The sequence below is a fragment of the Protopterus annectens genome, chromosome 3.part1 (genome assembly GCF_019279795.1).
Source record: "Protopterus annectens isolate FY-2018-M chromosome 3.part1, PAN1.0, whole genome shotgun sequence".
Classification (NCBI taxonomy): domain Eukaryota; kingdom Metazoa; phylum Chordata; order Ceratodontiformes; family Protopteridae; genus Protopterus; species Protopterus annectens.
The window spans coordinates 66,970,235-66,983,202 of NC_056732.1; the positions used below are offsets into that span (position 1 = coordinate 66,970,235).

The window sequence follows — 12,968 nt, forward strand, 5'->3', positions numbered from 1 at the left end:
CTGTTGAAGAAAGCCAGTGAGGTGCTTTGTTTGCCATGTATGGGAAGTCTCTTCCATAGCATGGGCAGTCTCTGGGTTATGAACTTGTTCATCCAGCATGTTCTGCTGATTGTGGTAATGAAGTTGAGGTCTCTGGAGTATGTGGTGCGGAAGGATTGGGATTTCTTTAGATGTAGCATTTCTAACAGAGGTGGGTCAGACATGGCTTTATAAGTCAAGCAGAGATTGCCTCTAAGCAGGAGATGTGAAACAGAGAATAGTTTGAGTTTTTTGAGTCTGTCCATGTTAGGACAACTGTTTAAGGCCTAGGATCATCTTTCTGAGGTACCTTTGCGGCCTCTGCAGTTGTTGCATCTGTCTAGTGAGGTACATGCCAAATGGGGCATTGTACTCGAAGATTGGCCTAATGAGGAAATAGTAGAGGGAGACAGTGACGTCTTTCTTCCTGGATGCAAAACCATTAGTAATGAGATGTGCCACACAGAAGGACTTTCTGACCACAGTGGCAATGTGGTGGTCAAAAGAGAGGCTGCTGTCAACCTGTGTTCCCAGATCTCTTATAACGCTTTCTGTGTTCAGTGGACTACCATCGATGTGGCAATTCATGGGAATCGAGTTTTTCCCAAAGGGGATGACGACACATTTTTTGGCATTGAGCTTAAGGCCATGATTCTGATACCAGTTGTTGGTCTCATTGAGGCCTTTCTGCAGGATGTCAAGATCACTTGGGGAGTTAATAATAGCTCCCAACTTGCAATCATCTGCAACTTTTGTCAGCCAGAGTCCCTTCGTGTTGGCCAAGACTTCAGAGAAGTAGATACCAAACAGGAGAGGACCCAGGACCGAACCCTGTGGGACTCCACTCGTGACTGGTCGACAGTGTGAGTCAGTTACTTTCACACTGTGGGTTCTGTCTGTGAGCCAGTTTGTAATCCACCTAGTGATATAGGGGTTGATGCCTAGCTTAGTGAGTTTTTCTATGATTCCTGAGTGGAGAATGGTATCAAAGGCCTTGGCCAGATTAAGGTAGGCTGTATGAACCACCTTGCCGTCATTCACAACTCTGGTGACTGACTCAAAGAAGTCGACCAGGTTAAGCAGGCATGATCTACCCTTCACAAAACCAAACTGTGTGGGATCCAGTGTTTGGAGATTCCCTATATTTATGTATTTATTTATTTATTGACATTTGTTAACCGGGTTAGTCCAGCTGGGCCAGGGGCCCGTTTTCAGTGGAGACCCGAGGAGAAAAGCTCCAGATCCTTGTTTATCCTATATATATGTTTATCCTATATTCTTGTTTATTAGGTCCATGGTGATGTGTTCCATAGCTTTGCATATCAGACTCATTTGTTTAGTTCAAAATGTGAAGACTCCATGCAGGAATACAAGACTGAATTTATTTTAAGTCCGGGGAGACCAGTATTCTGATTACACAAATTGAATAGGCTAGCCATTAGCTAAAAAACGATTGCCATGATGTCAGAAACAATTTTATCCAGACTTGCTGCAGTAATATCTTTGCTGTAAGCAACTAAAAGCTTTTCACTTTGACAGACTGTCTTCTGCTTTTCTTTGATTATTTTGTGAGCATTGTGGCACAGTTTCCCCTTGCTTGTGGTCCTGCCAGTGTTATCTTCAGAGTAACTTTTGGATTAGAAGAGTCAAAGATGAAAGGGTGGTAATCCAAGATAATAGAGAGTAAGGCTAGTACTCCACTAAGATGACCTTCAGGAACAAGTGGTAGAGGAATAATAGTGGTGTACTACCGCCAGTTGCAGGAGTTGTTTTCTGTCATCCTACCTTTCCTTTTGTACTCTGTCTTCTCAGTGCTGTAAAATCTTGGCTGGTCATCCTGTTGATTCTTCCAATGAAGCCCCCCCCCCCATTCTTTGCAGCATGGAGTAAGAGCTGGGGTGGGCCAGTGTGAATCTGACCTTGTCATCCTGTGGCTCATTAAAATATTCTTCCTGTATACTTGGGTTTCTTCTTCCACTTTCCAAGGTGTCAGCAGGTATACAAAATCTTTATTTTCTGACAGCAAGCCTCTCTGCTTATTATGACGCACAAAAAGACCCCCCCCCCCCCCGTATTGTCTCCGTGCTTGTAGATTTACACTTGACATCTGTAAGGGTCACAAGAATGAATAAGGGGTCCTATTCCAAACTAACTTTTCATTGAGTCATGATGTTCTCCATCCCTGTTTGACTCTGTCCTGGGGAGCTGACATATCCCAACTTGCTGGTTGCATAGGCTTGTGCCTTTTCTCTGAGCTAGTGAACTAATACAGACAACTCTTTTTGACCTGAAATAAATACAACTAGTACTACAATTAGAATTTTTTTGGGAAGTTGTGCATTATTATCATATGCCATTAATGAATAGAAGGCCATTGTGTGTGCTGTTTTAGGACATTCTGGATGGTTATGTATCATTGTCATATGAGAACAATGAAGAGAAGGCCATTCTCTGTGTTTCTTTAATAATATGATGATGCATTTTGGGACCTGTAAGAGTGGTTTATAACATGTATAAAAATATATTTGTACATGCTGTTAAAAAATCTAATGTTAATGCTTTATTTTATATTTTTAGAGAAATGGTGTTACAAACACAGATCATCTCACTGCTGTTCTTAACCTAGAAAGCTCAATTTACGAAAGCACTGATAATGTTAAAGAACAGATCATGTGTCTACAGCAGCTGATTTTGTTACACCCCTATAATCCCTGGATTTGGAGAAAACTGGCTGTGCTGTACTTAAGACTTTTACAGACAGAGTGGACTTCTCACAGCTGTGCTTTTGCATCTTATGAAGCTGGGCTTCATAGTGACCCTAATAGAGTTCTTCAGCAAAGGAGATTAAGTGTTAAAAGGAGTAGCAAGCTCTGTGACGCAGACATTTTGATACCTACTTCAAACTCTAGAACTTTCAAGAAAGAAACTATTGAGAAAGACTTGTGTTGCTTTGATAAAAGAGAAGAAAACCAGCCTCTGGAATGCAAGATAGAGGACTGTGAAGATGAGAGAGGTCTAACTGATGTGGGAGAGAAAGACATAACTGTGATTGAAAGTAAATTTGTCAAAGAACTTGTTTTAAGAGCATGTGCATCTTTTATACGTGCAAGGTAAACTTTTTCTTTTGGCTTGGTACCTCTAGTGTGTTTTGTATAATGAACAAACCATACAAATTATACTTGTATGGATCTAGTTTGTATCTTTTTTACTTTTTGCAGTATTAATTCCTCTTTTGAAGTTCCCTGTTTAAAATCCGCCTCTGGGCGTTTTTGCGCGGTTACAGCGCCGGTTAAACTTCTTCTGGCTCCACCAAGTCTGCTCTTCAAATTTTCCCTTAAGGAAGCTCTACTCTTAGTATAATCAAACTACTCGCTGTATTATAAGCCTAGCACTTGTTCTCAAAACTTCTCTACTAAGTAAGCACTCTCGTACTAAGTAAGTACTACATCCATCTACCACCCCTGTGAATATCCACTTCCCTTAAAGGCACAGCACTCCCTTGTACTATTCTGGCATGTCGAGTGGTAGATTACTGGCATCCTCTCCAGTTCAGCTGGTTAATCTGGGTATCTTGAGACAATGCTACAATTGTCTCATGTACACAGACAACCCTCTCCTCCTCCCAACAACCACAAATACATGTGAGAGATGCAACTATATAGCCAAACTGGAGGCTGAACTCTCTCAACTCAGGGCTGGCATGACCAGACAGGAGGAGATGGTAACCACACACACAACAAACCCAGTCCCACATAGACCTACCACAACTGCAAACCAAACACATAAAAACACAAAGACATACTCAGAGGCTCTAATAAAAAACTTACCAAAACAACAGAGGCTCCCAAAGCAGACATCCAAAAATCCACCGCCTCAAAACAAAACACATGCAACACATACTTCAGTAAATCAGTGTGTCAATCAATCACAGCCCTTAAGGTCAAACACCATGCCTGATACACTAGTAATAGGTGACTCTATAGTCAGACACACTGATGTCCCGCTTACCAGGCTGAACAAGGAGAGGGTGACTGTGAGCTGCCTATCGGGAGCTAGGATCCGCCACATAACACACGCACTCAGGTCACTCCAAAGCAAGTACAAATATGACTCCGTCATTGTCCATGCTGGCGTGAATGACCTGATACGTACCTCCCTGGACTACATGAAAAGAGACATAGAGGAGCTCTCTGATTATGTAGCCCAGGCTGGTATGACCCTGACCCTGAGCAGCATCTTGCCCTCACCAAGAATGATGCCACATTACAAAGACAAGATGATCAGCTTTAATAATTGGCTCAAGTACTTGTGTCATTCTAAGGGGATCCAATGTCTGTCTGCCTGGGATGACATTTTGGACAAGCCACGCTGCTTCGCAAGGGACGGCTTGCACCTGTCACCACTGGGCTTCCGGATATTGGCTAAGGCTCTTGCCACCCCATAGAGCCATTTATAGGCAAGGCTCAAAAGACAAACCCACCTCCTTAGAAAACAAAAATGGAAAAAAACTAAGGGTAATGCTGCTCAACACCAGAAGTCTAAATCTCAAGATGCAGGCACTCGATGCACTCCTCAGTATGGAGAACATTGACGTCTGTGCAGTAACTGAAACCTGGTTCAAGGCTCCTGAGAGCACCCCAGCTCTACCAGGCTATACCTCGTATCATGCTTTTCGGCCCCAAAACCCGGGCCGAACCACAAAGGGAGGGGGAGTGTCCATATTCATCAAGTACACCCACACCTCCAGGTTGGCAGCAACACATGAAGCATCGGAGACCATACAGGTGCAACTAACCATAGGCAAAACTGCTATACAACTGGTAGCATGTTACAGACCACCCTCCCAATCTCAAGAACCCCACTCAACCTTCCTGAAGACATTGGAGGATATGAATGTATCACAAAATACCATCATACTGGGAGACTTCAACTACCCAAACATAGATTGGGTACATTATTCTAACCCTAACACTCTAGCCCAAAGGTTCCTGGAATTCATAAATTCAAATGCACTGGAACAACTAGTCACCTCTCCCACTAGGGGAGATAATATACTAGACCTGATCATCACAAACATGGGGACAAAATGCTCCACACCGGAGGTATACCCCTCACTAGTGAGATCTGACCACAAACTAATCACCCTGGATATACATATCCCACCTCCACCCCCAGCACAAAAGACCACAGTGAAAAACTTCTCAAAAGCAGACTTCACTCTTCTTAAGACTGAGATGGTATCCTTTAAGCCCACTGGGCCAGTGGATACCACATCCCACAATGCCGAATCCTTCACAAATGCTTTCTATGGACATCTCCAAGAATGCATGGATCATGCAATCCCAAATAAATCCAAGTCCCTCTCCACCAAAGGCAAGCATCCTGTCTGGTGGACCTCAGCCATTAACAAATTGTATAACAAAAGAAGGAAGCTACTGCATGACAGAGCAAAATCCCATAAAGGGAAGACATCTCTGATCAACACTAGCAGAAAACTACGTTCTCTTATAAAAAATTCCAAGGCCAACTTTGAGGGAAAAATCGCTAAGGACACTAAAGATAACCACAAAGCCTTCTTCAGCTATGTTAGAAACCTGGGCAGAAGCCCACAGATATGCTCATAGTTAGTTCACAACAACAAAAAATACACTGAACCCACAGATATTGCCAACATTCTGGCTGACAGGTTCAGTGCAAATTTCTCCCCTCCCTCACCCCGAAAAGAAGAAATACTTATCCCAGCTGAATGTAATCTCCCTATCATCACAGATGTTCAAGTGAGAGCCGCCCTCAACAAAGCTAAAAACACAGCATCAAGGGGACCTGACGGTATCCCGGGTTGCATGCTACGTGAACTCCAAGAGGAGCTAAACCCGCACATAAAAATGCTATTTAACCTTAGCCTTACTACAGGATATGTACCTGAACACTGGTGTACAGCAACAGTGGTCCCACTCCACAAAGGGGGTACCTCTACAGACCCTGGGAACTACCGCCCCATAAGCTTAACCAGCCTAGTCTGCAAAGCTATGGAAAGAATCATCATGGAACTCATAAACAGAGACATTGGGGACCTACAGACACTTGACCCCACCCAGTTTGGCTTTGTGAAAGGCAGATCCTGCCTTTTGAACCTGGTTGACGTTTTCGAAACAGTCACTAGAGCCATTGATGAGGGCAAAGCAGTCCATACAGCCTACCTGGACTTGGCTAAGGCCTTCGACACAATACCCCACTCAGGCATCATAGATAAGCTCAACAGCTTAACCGTAAACCCTTATGTCACTAGATGGGTTGCAAACTGGCTAAAGGACAGAACCCATAAAGTTAAAATCGCTGGAGCAATGTCAGACTCAAAGCCAGTCACAAGTGGTGTCCCACAGGGATCTGTCCTGGGACCCCTCTTGTTCTGCATTTATTTCTCAAATGTTAAAGCAAACATGGGAGGGTTGTGGCTGACAAAGTTCGCAGATGACTGCAAACTGGGCGCCATAGTCAATACACCAGTGGACACATACATCCTACAAAAAGGCCTAACAGAAACGGACAACTGGTGCCGGAGTCATGGCCTTAAACTAAATGCCAAAAAATGTATAGTCATCCCCTTTGGGAAAAGTACTCACAAATTATCACATAGACAGCAACCCACTGAGTACGGAAAAAGTAATCAGAGACTTAGGGACTCAAGTCGACAGCGACCTCTCATTTGACACCCACGTTGCCAAAGTGGTTAGAAAAACATTCTACCTTGCACACCTTATCATGAAGGGATTCACATCCAGATCCAAGGATGTCATTGTACCCCTATACTCCTCCCTCATCAGACCCATGATTGAGTATAATGCCCCATTTGGTATGTACCTCACCCGGCATTTGCAACAGCTAGAGAGACCACAAAAGTACCTCACCAAGAGGATCAAGGGTCTCCAACATACGTCTTATTCTGCCAGACTAAAGAAACTCCAGCTCTATTTAGTAGCATACCGCCTGCTCAGAGGTGATCTCTGCCTGACGTACAAGGCCATGTCCAATCAGGAACTGATGGACATGCTCCACCTCAAAAAATCCAAATCCATTAGAACCACGAGAGCTAAAGACTTAAACCTCGGTACAAGTATGAATAGGACATGCTGGAGGGATAGATTCATAACCCAGAGGCTTCCCATACTCTGGAACAAGATCCCAGTTCATGTTAGACAGAGCCCCTCACTGACTCTCTTCAAGAGAAATCTTGATGAGTGGGTGGGAGATCGTAAGTTTACCCCAGGGGTCACATCTGTGTCACTACTAGACAGGGGCACAGTAAACTAATTCTATTATATAAGGGGACCTTCACTGTGTCACTATTAGACAGAGGCACAATATTCTAAATCTATTCTGTGCATTTTTGTACCATTTCATGGGGTGGCGAAAGCCACATCACTATGGCTAGGCTTACAAATGCCCCAGGGAAGATAGCCTAGTATTAAACTATGAAACTATGAAACTATATTGTGCAGTGGAGAATAATATAATATTCAGTGTGTCACTGCATTTCTAAAGGCAACAATGTAGGGAACTCAGAACTAATTTGTTACAAGGTATATACTGCAAACAAAAAAAAACTTTATAAAACTAAATTGAGGATTTTGGATGCATTTTGGGTGATCTAGAGCTGTTAACTGAGTAGTCAAGAGAGTGCTGGAATAATCTGTAAGGTTTTTCTGGCAGGGGTTAGCTCCTCAGCCTTATTTCTGTTGCGTGATGAAATAGGGTTCAGCTGCTGATTAGCCCTGCCTAGGATAAAGTGAATATTGGAAAAATGAACAAATGAATGAAGTTTTTGCAGTAAATGCAGAAGTGTTTCATTTATACAGAACCCTTTCCATTGCTAAAACATGGTGTAGTCTGGTAAGTGTTTCAAAAATGCACTTGTGACAGTTGATACTGACGATGTCATTGTCTTTTTTGTGTTTTGTTTTAATGGTAATATATTTTGATCTAGTTAAAAAGTATTGCTCACTGTGTCGGAATAAATTTTCACTCTGAGCAGATAGATACATGTGTGAGTTGAGTGCTAGAAATATGCTGATAATAATGTATAGGATTACTGTCAGATCCTGATCGTAACGAGTAGATTATGTGGTTGGGACATGCATGCCAAGAAATTCATCATGAGAGCGAAGTTCAAGAGGTGAATCTTGGCATCCATGTTGTGAACACACAATACAAAGTTATGATCAGAGATCCAGTCATAATTCTGTACAGAGCATGAAGATTTAACTGCTCTATGTACTGCTAGTTACACAAGTATGAGAAGAAGAAAAAAAGATGCAATATGTTGTGCCGCTTTGAAAGCTGGTAAAGCAGTGAAGAAGTGGTTGATGTGCCTGGGTATTCCCTGTCTAAGGGAGGCACTGTGTGACAAAATACTTTCCATAATGTAGCAGACAGAAGGTAGAAACATTTCACACCCTGCTGCTGTTTACAGCTTTTAATGTGATAATTAGATCATTGACATGTTTTTTTTTTCTTATTGAATAGAGGAAGCTGGAAGGATAACATTTCATTGCTGGTTTGTTTTTTGTAATACAGAATGTTCCTGTTGGAAGATATGTCTATGTTTTGTTGCAAGGGTGTTCATTTGAGGGATATGATTTTATTTTATTTTTTTGACTACCAGGAGACTATCAGTAGATTTTTAGGAGAGCTCTAACACAGTGAATCTGATGTTTGCTCTACTTATATTTTGCATTCTGTTGTATTTAAAAATTGGTTGGTTATGAATAAGTCCATCTTTGATGACCTCTGGGACTTGAGCCATAGATCTTAGAACAACTTGGCATGTAAAACTTTCCCAGGCTGCCTAGATCCCTGCCCTTTTCCATCATGCAACACTCTCCATCTGTTTTTTCCCACACTTGAAATGTCAGAAGAAAAGAACCTCAGGCTATCTTTTGAGATTTTTTGGCAATATCATTGTTGGAGAAGGCATATTTTATTTTCTGTTGTGTTGGGTCTAGTCCCAATCATCTTGTGATATCCAAGCCTTTGCTTAGGAAGTATTCCTTTGGCCACTGGCTGGCAAACTGTTGTGCGCTTATGCAGAGCACATAACACTTTATTTTTTTTCTTTTCTTTTTTTTATACATATATATAAAATGAACATGTCTTGTAGTATTTTAAAACTTGTTTGCTTTCTGACATAAAGTTTAAAGACATCTGTAGGTAGTATATCCAGGTGAGACAGTAAATACTAAAAAGGAAGAAAGATGGAAATGTGGACAAATAAGCAATCTCCCAGGTGTAGTCCTAGTTAAGGAGGTGCCAGTGCTTTGATTTAGGGCATCTCCAAGCGTTTTGTTTTTTGCTAAAGTTAGCATTAGTAATAACCAGGCTGTGTGTACCACTTTTGTTCAACAGTAAAACACCGTTCACGTTTCTATTTATTACCCCTGCCTACTAATGTGATATTGGTCAGGATTTTGTCAAGGCTGATGTAGAACATTTCTGCTCTCATACCTCTTCTCTGTAGTTCCCTTCATTTCTCCGGGGGAAAAACAGACAGACCTCTCCGAACTAAACAAGCACTCTCCAAACCATTTGATGTTCTTTGTGTTTCACTGTTGCAGTCATCACCTGTGGTTATCCCTGCAGTCACCACCTGTGGGTTATTCCTGCTGTGGTAGCCCTCGGCAGGCCTGAATACCAGAGTCATTGTTTTTTTGCGTTGGCTCCTGTCGCTTGTTGGATGACGTCAGGTTTCAGTGCTATAAAGGAAGGCAGCCGATGCCATTACATCAGTCTTTCTTGCCATGGAGCCTGTAGCAGAAGCAGTTCGCAAGTGTGCCGGTCAGTTGCTACCAGAGTTTGGATTACAGCTGAAAACATCTAAAGCTAAGTACCCTGTTGGTGATTCTTTTTTCTTGCACTAACCGATGTCTGAACAAGTTAACAGTTGTCTTGCCAAGACTTCGATTCATACTGCGTCACTTGTTTAGGCCCAGACTATGACGTCCTCCGTTGCCGGTTCTGTGCCCTCTTTAACGAGAGAACCATCCATTGTAGAGCTCTTTTTGTAGCCAGATATTTTCGTCTTCCGTCTTCACATTCCGAAATGGCATCAGAACCGTAGACATTCCGAATAAAGATAGAGATAGACCACACAAGGTTAAGCCTTCTAACAACTCTACTGCTAAGTAGGTCATCATTTCTCCGTAATTCAGTGAAGCCCCTTCGGAGCCCCTGATGCCTGATTCATTACCTTCGCAGGCCTCTACTGAGACCCTTTCCGAGTCTGGTATGCCGCGGAAATCGTCATCTTCCGAGTCTTTGGTTGTCTCTGCCTTGGTTGGGTCTGGAGCTGCGATGCAGGCACCAGCTTCTGAGGAGGTTTTTTTCCACTACCGAATCTAGACAAAAAACTACACCTTCTCTTCAGACTACCATTTCTCTCAGACCAATGGATATTCTTAGGCCGAGAGGCAAGGCCACTCCTAGGAAAAATATCTCTAGCCTCCATTTTACCCCTGCTCCACCACCCTAAGCTCAAATACTTAAAATGGCAGAGGATCTTATCACCCTTATCAGGGGTAGTCGGGCCACACCTTCTAAAAGGAAAAGGGACCCTTCCCCTGAAATACTGACAGAACAGGATTCTGAGGAGTCTGATTATTCAGATTTGGAAGAGGAACAACCTCTTACTGCTTTATGAGGATTCAAATGCTGAGGAATCCATCCCTTCTGCCTCCTCACCAGAAGACCTTACTTTTGGGGATACCCTTCACACCCTCAGGGAACATTTCCACTGGGAATCCCAGGACTTCCCTCAATCTGAGAAAAGACTAAGAGTTTCTAGACCTGCCCCAGCACAGACCCTTGGCCATCCCCCCTATCTTAGAGGTGGTTGATGTCTTCCAGGAATCCAGCTTAAATCCTGATGCCCTCCCTCCTGCTCCCAGGAAACCTGACTGGTATTACAGGGTCCTGAATTCTCACAAATACCTGTACAGAAATCCTGCTGCAGACCACGAGGTCATTACACAGGGACCAAAAGAAGCTAAGGCTGGTTCTGTAAAGAATCCTACTCCTTCTGACATGGACTCCAGAGCTCTGGACAGATGGAGTAAAAAAGTTTACACCTCTGCAACCTTAGCTGTCAGAGCACTCAACTGGCAGCTCCACATGATAAAATATCAACAACACACTTTGGAACCATTAAAACAAAAGATTTCAAACTTTCCTGACTGTGCCAATTCTAAAGAGTTAGCAGATTTACTGCACTCTACTTGTCAAGGGGCTAAACACTCTCTACACTGTGGATATGATGCCCTAGAAGCCTTAAGCAGGGCAGCAGTGTCAGGATCTGTTATTTGGAGACATACATGGTTGAAGGAACAACCTCTCCCTGATCTAAATTACTTGATGCACCCTTGGATAAGGACCGCTTGTTTGGAGTAAAAGCAGAAGAGGTGCTTAAAAAGATGGAAGACAAAGCAAAATCTATGCAAACAGTAAAAGATTTCCTTCAGGTACAACCTCCTAGGTTCAGCAGGAATTTTCCCTCAAAACACTGGTCCTTTCCTGCACCTAGCAGACAGGGACAAGTTAAGCCCCACAGGGACAGACCACCCAGACTCGTATCCCAGGGACAGCAGAAAACCAAACAGTGGAATACTCCCACTCCAAAGGCAGGGAGTTCTAAGCCTTCCCTGTATGGCAAAAACTCTCAGTGACTCCCCCTTCTGCCCTCTTTTCACTCACCAAAAACTAGGAGGAAGGCTCTCCCTCTACAAAGAGAATTGGCTTTCTGTAACAAAGGACCAATGGGTATTAAAGATCATTTCTCAGGGATACAAATTCTCCTTCATCGAACTCCCAGTGCCAAGAGGGTACCCAGACCTACCTCCAAATCTGTGGGCAGAGGCATTAAAACAAGTCCAAACTCTCATATCCCAAGGGGCAGTAGAACCTGTCCCCTCAGACCAAACAGGCAAAGGCTTTTATTCCAGACTATTCCTTCTTTCCCAGGAAAGAGGGAACTTGATGCCCCATCCTAGATCTGTCCATTCAGAACACCTTCCTGATGGTCCCCAACTTCAAAATACTGACATTGCAGCAGCTGCTACCTATGCTGACAAAAATGCCTGGCTAGTTACCCTAGATCTAAAAGATGCCTAACTCCTCATCCCCTTAAGGGAATCCTGCAGGAAATTCCTTCGCTTCAGAGCAGGCTCACAACACTTTCAGTTCTCTGCACTAACCTTTGGCTTATCTACTGCTCCCAGGGTATTCACCAAATGCTTAGCCCCAGTCATTAGGCTTTTGCAGACAAAAAATATACATATTTACCCTTATCTGGATGACTGCCTCATTCATAGGTTGGTACTAGGCTATCAGCCCTAGGGCCTATACAAGCCTAGCCATAACAATTCCCTGGCTATTTCTTCCCACACTATTTACTTCCCTGGACCCCTGTGCTATCAGGTATTAAGGCAGTTTGCAAAGAAAAGCTCCTCAAGGACCTTCTCTTTGTCAAAACCCTCCTAACTTTCTTAGGGTGCAACATCAACGAGAGAAAATCAAGACAAGCATCCTCCAGGAAGATCATTTTCTTGGAGGCTCTGCTGGACACACCATCCCAAATAGCTTTCCTATTCCCAGAAAGACAAAGCTTCCTGCCTCTCTATTTTACCCAGCTGGCTTCCAGAATTCACCTCATTAGGAGGAAGCTCCTCCAAGCCTTGGGGTATATGGCATCTTGCATCCTAATTCCCTCTGGCCAGGCTTCACATGAGTAAAATTCAGTGGTACCTAAAGAATCTTTGGTGTCAGCACTCTCAGCCTCTAGAGACCTATCTCTGATACCCTACATGAGGGCCGAGTTTCTCTGGTGGGCACGGCCTGTGCCCAGAACAAGGGTTTTCCCTTCACCCTCCATCCAACCAGGCAGACCATTACCACCGACGCCT

The 12,968-nt window shown here is 43.4% G+C and overlaps 1 protein-coding gene across 2 annotated transcripts in view; it reads left to right on the forward strand.

The window, feature by feature from the left end:
• Positions 1-12,968, forward strand: part of LOC122798000 (zinc fingers and homeoboxes protein 1-like) — an 842,803-nt gene that overhangs the window by 423,884 nt on the left and 405,951 nt on the right. For both annotated transcript variants that reach the window (XM_044066578.1, XM_044066577.1), the window contains one exon: positions 2,596-3,128. In XM_044066578.1, the coding sequence (XP_043922513.1) occupies positions 2,596-3,128 (533 nt within the window). The remainder of the gene's footprint in view (positions 1-2,595; positions 3,129-12,968) is intronic.